This window comes from Podarcis muralis, chromosome 1, assembly GCF_964188315.1.
Source record: "Podarcis muralis chromosome 1, rPodMur119.hap1.1, whole genome shotgun sequence".
Taxonomy (NCBI): Eukaryota; Metazoa; Chordata; class Lepidosauria; order Squamata; family Lacertidae; genus Podarcis; species Podarcis muralis.
Window position 1 is genome coordinate 83,059,877 of NC_135655.1, and position 9,678 is coordinate 83,069,554.

Consider the following 9,678-nt stretch of genomic DNA (forward strand, 5'->3'; position numbering starts at 1 on the left):
GGGCAAGATGTCTTTTAAGATGCTTCGTCTTGATAGTGTAACTAGCTCCCATTTCTAAGAATGTGTGTGCAGCCTTGCTGCATCAAAGCCCCATCTGGCCCAGCATCCCATATGCCTCTGCTGCATCAAAGCCCCATCTGGCCCAGCATCCCATATACCTCTGGGAAGCCCATAACTGCACTCTCCCTACTTTAAGATTCCCAACAGCTGGTACTGCAGAGGCATGTCACCTACAGCTATCGGGCCCTACCCTCCATGAATTTGCCTAATCCCCTTTTCAAGCCATCAAAGTTGTTGGCCACCACTACATCTAATGGAAGCAAGCTCCACCGTTTTGCTAGGCACTGTGGAAGGAGGACTTCATTTTATCTGTCCTGAACCTTCCAACATCCTCTCCTCCACACCTCCTAAGGAGAGCTTGTTTCATCCTCCAAGCCGCATCATGCAGCCCCATTCATTTTATTCTCCCCAAACAGTCGACAAAGGAGCAGCTACATAAGAATCTTAACATGTTTATTCAAAAAGATGTAGTAACCCCCCATGGGGGAAAGGGGGGAGCACACATCAGGACAAAGTTGGCAAAAAAGTCAATCAAAAATACCCCCAAAAATAAAGACATCCCCAATCCCAGGGGAGCAGAATTTTTGGTATTGAATTCTTATTCAGCCGTTTTCTTTAAAAAAATTACATGGCTGGGCCCTGGGGAGGTAAGCAGCCGCTGTACAGTGTAACCGCTACGCAAGACAGCCTGGGCCCCACACCTACTGCTAGGGGGGCAGGCAGGGCTAGTTACTTCTTGGCTTTGGCAGAGTTGCGTGGCGGAGTGATTGGGCGCCCACCAGGGTTCAATCCACTGAACTGGCCATATTTGCCCTTATTCTTGTCAGCCGGTTTCAAGATCTGTAGAATTCAAGAAATGAGGGGTGGGGAAGGGGATAGGAGAGAAAAGATTAGTTTCAGGGTAAAGGTTTAGTGTCTCATTGCAACCCACAACCCCATTTTACCTCTCGTTCAGATGCTAAATAACCAAAGCAACAAAACAAGGACTGAAGCCCTCTAAGTCAGATTTTCAGCACTTAAGGCCTGTTTAAAGACCTAATCTATTTCAATACATGTTTTCTTTCTTGGTAGCTTTTTTATGCTGCTAATTTTGGCATAATTTTTAAATCTTTTAAGCTAAAATACAGTGTTAATTCATCTATTTATTGTTCTTTTAATTGTTTCATGATCACTTTTATACTATCGTTTTAAGGTAATTGTATTTCATGTACATAAATAAATAAAATGTACTGTAAAAGCTGCCTCGGTGGGGTTTTTATATCCCATTCTCCCTTCTCCCCTCAATACAGCACCTAGGGGTATTTGTGCTGATGGAACAATTAGAAGAGCACAACACTGAATTTCTTCCATACATATTATCACCCTGTGGCTTTGGGATTTTTTTCCTAGTTAAAAATAGCACAGAGCTCTAGATGAGCACTGGGCAAAAGCTAACTGGAAGAGCTCCCAATGGAAGAATGTAAACAAGTTTCACATTTTTTTAAAAAAAAAATTTTACTGTAGCCCCAGAAGACAGGTTATTTGGGCATCCCAGATCACTTTTGTACAGAAACATATCCTGTTAAGCGATTTAGCATACAGAAAACCATTTTGAAATAGGACAGATAATTTATATGATACATTTAAAATCAAAAGAGGAATGTTCATATCCTGAGATCTCACACATCTTATGTGGCATCCAGCATCAGGAGAGTGGATCACCAAAAAATCTGCCTCTATTTTTTTTTTTTAAGGCTTCTATCCTCCTTTACAACCTACACACTATCAGAAGAGGGTAGAGTACTGGTAATAGGAAAAGAGGGAAGTGCTATGCTCAATAGTCTTTACCTGGAAGGAGCACATAAGAGTCTCGTCAACACTCATCATTGCGCCTGCATTATCAAACTCCCCACAGTAGTTCGGGGCAGAAAAGAGGGTCACCAGCTGCCGTTTGGCAAAAAACTCATAGCCGTCTTCTACCACCTATTGGAGGGGGAAGACAAAGAGAAACAGAGGGAGGGGGCAGAGAATTAACCACGAAGAAGGCATAAATATGTACATATTCCCCATGTCCTGCTTGTGGGCTTCCCCTTGGCCAGGCTAGATGGGCCCTTGATTGATGCAGCAGAGCTCTTCTTCCCACTCCCACAGCCCAGGCACAGACACCCTCCCCTCTTCCAGGGCGGCCTCAGTGCCCCAACCTGGTGCGCTCGGCAGATCAAGTCCAGATCGTGCTTGTGAAGGAATTTGGCGACAACTTCTGAGCCAAAGGTGAAGGAGACCCCGCGGTCATTCTCGCCCCAGCCCTGCACGTCTTTGTCAGGATCGGACCAGAGCAAGTCACAGAGCAGGCCCTGGTCAGGGACATCCGTAGGCCTCATGATCCGCCGAATCTGTTCCATGGACTGGAGGTCAGGTGAGAGCCCTGGAAAACAAGGTATACATACTGTCAATGCTGCCAAGGGACAGCAGGTGGGGAGGGGAGTTGTGCCAAGTTTACACCCTCTGCCAGGGCCAGCTCAAGCCATTTTGCTGCCTGAGGCAGAGCAGCGAATGGCACCCACCCCCTCCTTGAGTCAAGGCATATAGTACCCAAGGCCAGCCAAGTTATTCTGGCGCCCAAGGCAGAAAAATGACACAAACCTCTCCTAGTTAAAACTATTAATAAAGCAAAACAGCCATTTGCTGCCCTTTTACATCACCCAGTATCATCTCCCCATGGCAGCCTCCTGACTCTGCCTAATGGTAGGGCTGAGCCTGCCCCCCTACTCATACTCTTCCCTTAACTAACCCCAACTGCTACTTTATGTCTTGACACATTGCAAGAAGGAAAAAAGAAGCAGTATCAGGAAATTACAGAGAAAGAAAAGCTAAATGGAATTAAGTATCCTACAGTATGAGTGTGCAGAAGGTAGCCTGGTAAATTTTTGGATGATTTGTAAGGATCAATGGTGGTTCCTGATTCCTCATTATTTACAAACAGCACCAAAAAAAAGGAGAGAGGCTGCAGCCGTTTGCAAACCTACATGCCTGATCCATGGACAAGTTGTAAATATTTCAGCGGCAGCAATCCTTAGCTCAGTGGTAGGTAGAGCACCAGGTTCAATCCTTGGCATCCTATTTCCCTAAATATGCTTAGGATTGCACACAGTTCCTTAAAGCTGCATGTTCTTTTTAAAAGTCTCCTCCGTGCCTGGCCTTTTACTAATTGCTAGTCTCTCAGCCTCCGTGCTCCTCACCTATAAAATATAAGTAATAACTGGTTGCCATCAACCAGGTCTGTGCAGCTCTGTTGGATGGTTTTAAACCTGTGTGTTGGACTCCCTTATTTGGAGCAACCCAGCTGCAAATGTGTACTTGTCTACGCAGGTCACAGAATGTGGAGCTCACTGGGTGGAGGAGGCAGCTGCCTCTGCCAGCAGCCACTATTTTCCACCTGCCTCCAGTTACTGAATTTTGTGGTGTTGCTAAACAAACAAAACAAATCCTGCAAGCCCGAATCCAGTCCACCCCTGCCAAACACGTGCTGAGCTGATGCTCTCCCAATGGGCCAAAAGAGACCTGGGGAAAGCCTTCACTCCAAACTCCACAGTAAAAACAAATAAATAAATGAGGAAACCCTTGTAAAAGGTCTTGACCTTCCCATTCATGTCAACATTTTCCCGGGCTTTTATTCTGCCCGCCCCCCAAGGAAGAGCACCAGCTCAGCATGCGCCAAGGCACCTAATTCCAAGGTAGGTTGCTCCCACGGCCTTTGGCTGCAGCAGCTTTTGTTCTTTTCCAGAGACAATGCTGGTTGCAAACCACCTGGGACAGGCCACACAAACACAGTCACCAGTACCTGCCACCAGGCAGCAGGAGCAGCATTTTCTCCCCTCCAACCCAATCCCCATCTTTTCTGGGGCTGGCCCACCTCCATGGCAGCAGAAGATCTTCTCATCGACGATGGCAGCGATAGGCAGGCAGTTGAAGCAGTCCGTGAAGGTCTTCCACAGTTTGATGTTATAGCGCCTTTTACCTGCAAAAAGTGGGGGAATTGGGAAACGTTAGCAAGGAGAGAGAGAGAGAGAGAGAGAGAGAGAGAGAGAGAGAAGGGCCTATTTTGAGGAGCCATGCTCCTGCAGTGTAGGGGGCAGGGGCAGGGGGAAGGGAGAGAAAGAAGAGCATCCCAGTAAGGACAGACGGATGCTGGGGGGCCAGATTGACAGGTTAGGAGGGCCACATTTAGACCCCGGTCCTCTGGTTCCCCATCCCTATCCTCTCTCCACCCTCTAGACTTGCACACCCACAGTTCTAAATAGGAGCCTTGCACTCACATTCATCATAAAAGCCATAGATGCGGTTGATGCTGGCACACTCGTGGTTCCCCCGCAGCAGAAAGAAGTTCTCAGGGTATTTAATCTTGTATGCCAAGAGCAGGCAGATTGTCTCCAGCGACTGCTTCCCTCGGTCCACGTAGTCGCCCAAGAAGAGGTAGTTGCTCTCTGGGGGGAAGCCCCCGTATTCAAAGAGTCGGAGCAGGTCATAGTACTGCCCATGGATGTCACCTGGAAAAGGGGAGGGGGCAGTTGATAACAGAAGAGGAGCACTGATGGAACTGTTGGAAATGTATGACGGATCATAACACAGCTCTCTCTTGTTCTAAGCAGGGGAGAGAGCAAGATACCAAGAAGGGTACAAATGCAGATGATCCTCTTTCCTCCTCTCAGCTGCAAGGGTCTGATGTGCTTCTAAGGAAGAGCCGGCGGCACAGGTCCAGGTCACTGAGGTCTTATGCACAGGGTACCAGGGAATCCCTTTGTCCTCTCCATGTCCTCATGCCCCAGCCCTTCTCCACTCTTGGCCCCACCCCTTACCTCTTCCTCTCTGCTTCTTTACATTCTCAAATATTACTGTCCTCCTTTCTTCATCTTCTCCCCTCCTTCTACTTCCTTTCACCTGCTGATATTGCCTGTCTCCCTCTCACTTTCCTTTTCATTTTGCTCACTTTCTTCTGACTTCTGCCACCTTCTCTGCCACTTTTAATTTGCACCTCCCTATGACTTTTGTCCCTTCCTAATGTCAACTTGCCTGAAACCAAAATGAACAGGAAATCAGATGAAGGTTAATCACTGGCAGACAGTGACGAGGTTAAGTGACCTACAGAGTGAGCAGGCAGATTGCAGTCTTAGAGGGGAGGTCTGTGGGCCTCTCAAACCAAATGGGCCATGGGCCAGTGCCCCACTAGCATAGGACCTTGGCTGAAGCAGAAACAATAGCATTAACTTACCACCCATCTCCAAAAACAGTACAGATGTGGCAGAACTTAACAAATACATATATACATACATGATTGAATAAAAGTATGATGAACAAAAGCCGCTCGTGGGGAGGGGGAAATAGGCATTCCCAGTTTACCAAAATATTGAGATGCATTTCAGATTTATCCCCCTTAAGCAACTATAGGCTAACGGCTGTACTAAACAGTAGGTGGAAACTTACCGCAAATCTTGAGCGGGGCTTCCAGCTCCAACAGGATGGGCTGGCTCAAGAAGATTTCTCGCGACTTCAGGCACAGGCCCCGAATCTCGCCTTCGGCCAGCTGCACATTCTTGCCTGGGCGCGAGCCTTGCACTAGAAAACCAAAACATGCCAGTTGACATCTGCAACATATGCCCCACCCCATCCTTCGTAAACACCAGTCTTCCCCACTCGCACCTCCTTCACAGAGACATTCCCAGTGCTCTCCTCTCTGGAAACAGTCCTGGTGCCCCGTTGAAATTTATTTACTTCCTCTCCATACCATGGAGACTGTCACATCACCAGAGGCAGAGCTGCATTCTTGACTTTGGGATGGCAGGGAGAGTTGGGCAGGACATGCGAAGCCAGCTCCCTTGAAGTCCACCAATGTATAAGTGCCTCAAGAAGCTAGTACTGGAAATCTTCGCTTATCACATTAGAAGGCCTAAAGCTGCACCACATCTGCATTATTTACTTTAGCTTGACTTCTGTTCCAGCACCTACGTTACTCATTGCCAGACATGAGGCTGGTAGTTTTCCTGCTCCCCCCCCCCTGCAAATCTGTTGCCAGTCTGACCTATACCCTCTGGTACAGAAGCATTACAAGACACTAGGAGGAGTCCAAAAATCTCAAAAATGCAGGTGGCGACTTCTGTTTAAAGGAATTCACCACCTTTAGCCATGCTCCTGGGGACAAGAGCAAAACAAGCAGGATCAGTACACGGCGCTGGCATGTGAAAACCTAGAGCTTTGGAATTGCAGCTATGCTACCAGAAAGCCCCCCCACCATCTGGAATAGGCTGGTGCAGACAACTCAATTTTATAATAGTTACAAAGGAACTTTCATAAGGCCACCAGTAACAAGGATTGGATCCCAAATATTAGGCAAACTTGGGAGGTTTTTGTTTTTAAATACTTCTGTTTACTAAATGCAACTAAATAAACATGCTGTTTAAAGGCCTCTAAAAATGTCCTGAGGGGTTTTTGTTAATATGCACAGTGTGTGTGCAATATTTTTAATTTTATTTTTCTCATTAAACCCGCATCGCGAGCAGAGCATCAGCTTTGATTGCAAAAGATCCCATGTTCAACTCCTGGCATCTCCAGGGAACCCAAAAGAGCTGCTTCCAGTCGGTGGAGACAATCAGAGAGCTAGATGAACTGATGGTCCGACTCCGTACAAGGCAGTTTCTTATGTTCCTATGAGTAACCAATGCTGACTAATACTAGTATGCCAGGTGAAGGCCTGCTGGGCAAACCCAAGCAAGCTTAACTCTGACTGCCTGTTCTTGTGTACACTGCTGCTTTCTTTCAGCTTCTATCCTCTAGTTGGGCAATAGGAACAGAAGCGTCCTACCTTACAAGGAAGTGGTTCAGGATAGTCCCAGCCAAACTGAAATCTCATCGCACCAGCACAGGTGTACATCTAGCTGGCCAGGAAAAACACAGCACTTTCCCTGGAGTGGTTACAACCCCAGTCTTCCCCAACTGCTGAACTCAGTGGGCCCTACTCTCAAGTAAACATGCTGAGGCTTGGGGTCGTTAGTTTCTTCCTGGGGGTTTTTGCCAGCACAATGCCCCGTCTAGATTCTTGGCCAGATCCACCTGCGAGGAAGTGGAGAGGTTTGCTAGGGACAAGCCCCTTTCGGGGGCCTCTGGTCGTGGATCCAAGGCTACAGTAGCTGCCTGCGAGAGCGGACAGGAATCCGCCCCGCCCCGCCGGGCTCCGCTCCCAGGTCCTGACCGTCTCCCAGGCGGAGGTGGGCCATCACCTGCGCTCCACCCCGCCCACAAAGCCGAGCCAAAAAGCAACACTATTTCCCCGTAAAGAGGAACAGCGCCTCCCTCTCCCCTCGCCGGCGCCTGCGGAGCGGCTCGGTTCCCACGCTTGCAATGCTTGCCTAATCGCTCAATAGGGTTCCATCGCCGTCATTGTTCGCATTACGTCACGAGGGGCGCTCCCCCGCCCGACACGCGGGCGCAAGGAAATCCCACGGGCGTCGACACGCCCTTCTGGAGGCGCCGCCGCCCCCAATTCCCCTCGCCAAGCCTCCATCCTGCTAGTTGCCTGCTTCGGATTCAGAAATCCGCCGTCCTTATCCAGGCCTCGCCTAGACCAACTCCCTTCTCTTGCGGGGGCCCAATTAGTGCTATTGCCTTCCGTTAAGAGTTTGGGTGTAATCCTTGACGCCTCCCTTTCCATGGAGGCGCAAGTTACAGCAACAGCCAAGGCGACATTTTTCCACCTTCGCCGCATCAAGCAGTTGGTCCCTTACCTTTCCCACCCCGACCTGGCCACAGTGATCCATGCGACGGTCATCTCCAGGCTTGACTACTGTAATTCGCTCTACGCGGGGCTGCCCTTGAAGCTGTCCCAGAAACTCCAGCGGGTGCAGAATGCTGCAGCGAGGCTCCTCACAGGGTCTTTGCCATGGGAGCATATTCACCCAGTGCTTTTCAAGCTGCACTGGCTCCCGGTGGAATACAGGGTCAGATTTAAGGTGCTGCTTTTGACCTTTAAAGCCCTTCACGGCCTAGGACCCTCGTCCCTACGGGACCACCTCTCCTGGTATGCCCCACGGAGAGCCTCAAGGTCCATAAATAACAACATCCTAGTGGTCCCAGGCCCCAAGGAAGTTAGATTGGCTTCAACCAGAGCCAGGGCCTTTTCAACTCTGGCTCCGGCCTGGTGGAACGCTCTGCCTCATGAGACCAGGGCCCTGCAGGATCTGATTTCTTTCCGCAGGGCCTGTAAGACAGAGTTGTTCCGCCTGGCCTTTGGCTTGGAGCCAATTTGATTCCCTCCCTCCCTCCCTCCCTTTCTTTTTTCTTTTCCTTCTCCTCCTGCAATGAGGCTACATTTTAATATTTTAATGTTCCATTATTTTAATGTTGTATTTTATTTTTGTTTTTAAGTTGTAATCATTCTTGTTTTTATTATTGCTTGTAAGCCGCTCTGAGCCCGGCCTTGGCTGGGGAGGGCGGGGTATAAATAAAAAATTATTATTATTATTATTAGCGGGAAGCCGCGAGGAGGGAGCCGCACCCGGCAAAAAGAGGGCAGCAGCGATTTCGCGGAGCGGGGAAGCTCCGAGTTGAGTCCGAGGGCGCCCACGCGAGATCACGGCTGTCTTACTGCATTTAGTTCTAGTAACCCAACCTTCCCTGCGGCGTGTTAACAGCGTTGCTTCCTCCACGGAAGTTCACGCCAGAGCCTCACTTTGTGGGTGGGTGGGGGGGAGCAGCTTGAGTTGCGAGTTTCACAGGAGTGGACTGGGCGGGGAGGAAGCGCGAGGAGCACTGAATCCACGCAAAACTTACCCTGGTGATATACCTAATGGGAACCTCCCCCCCCCCAAAAAAAAAAAGACAAAGGAGAATAGTTCAGCTCACAAACTCACACCAGACATCTCCCCCCCCCATCCCCCGCAAAAGTGGCTGTTGCGTGCGTGGGTGCAAAGCTAGTGCAGGGGTCTGTGCGGATTTCTCGCCGCCACGCGCGTTCGCGGCGGAGGCTGAGGCAGCAGCGTGAGCGGGGGCGCCTCCGCCGCGCATTCCAGCGCGGGGAGGGGAGCAGGAGGGCGGTCGGGAATCTCCAGCAGCCCACTCCAGCCACGCGCGCAATTCTCCTCGCGGGGCGGCGGCGCCGCAGCCAACGGCAATTGTCGTCGTCCCCCCCCCCCCCGCCCCGCTGCGCGCCCGGCCCCCGCGGCTCACCTTCCAGGAGGCGCCCGATGATGGAATCCAAATTGAGCTTCTCGCCGTCCGACATGGCGGCCCGCTTGGAGAGAGGAAGCTGCGCTGCCTGGGCTCCGCTCTCTCTCCCTCCGCCGCTCTCTCTTTCCGCGCCCCCTCCCGCCGGCCCGACTCGGTGGTCCCAGCGCAGGCGAAGAGCAAGGGGCAGCGCCGGCTCGGCTCTTCTTCTACCTCTTCGCCGAGGAGCCTCCGCCGAAAGAAGCAGCGAGCAGGAAGGGCAGACGCGATCGCACAGGCCCCGGCGGCCGCCCTCGCCGCCACCACCACCTACAGGCCGGAGGGATCAGCGCGCGCCCTGGAGCCGGCGAGCTGCGACTGCGCGAGCCGTGGCCTCTCCCCACAAAGAGGGCGGCGGCGGCGGCCTTTCTCCCTTCCAGCCCCAGA

At 50.8% G+C, this 9,678-nt stretch overlaps 1 protein-coding gene across 1 annotated transcript; it reads right to left on the minus strand.

The window, feature by feature from the left end:
- Positions 1–496: 496 nt before the first annotated feature.
- Positions 497–9,543, minus strand: PPP1CA (protein phosphatase 1 catalytic subunit alpha). Its single transcript, XM_028739802.2, has 7 exons — positions 9,256–9,543; positions 5,521–5,652; positions 4,356–4,586; positions 3,953–4,057; positions 2,241–2,464; positions 1,888–2,022; positions 497–900 (listed from the first exon to the last, which is right to left on the minus strand). Exons 1-7 carry the CDS (start codon positions 9,308–9,310, stop codon positions 790–792), a joined length of 993 nt encoding a protein of 330 aa, XP_028595635.1. The 5' UTR covers positions 9,311–9,543; the 3' UTR covers positions 497–789.
- Between the last annotated feature and the right edge of the window lie 135 nt (positions 9,544–9,678).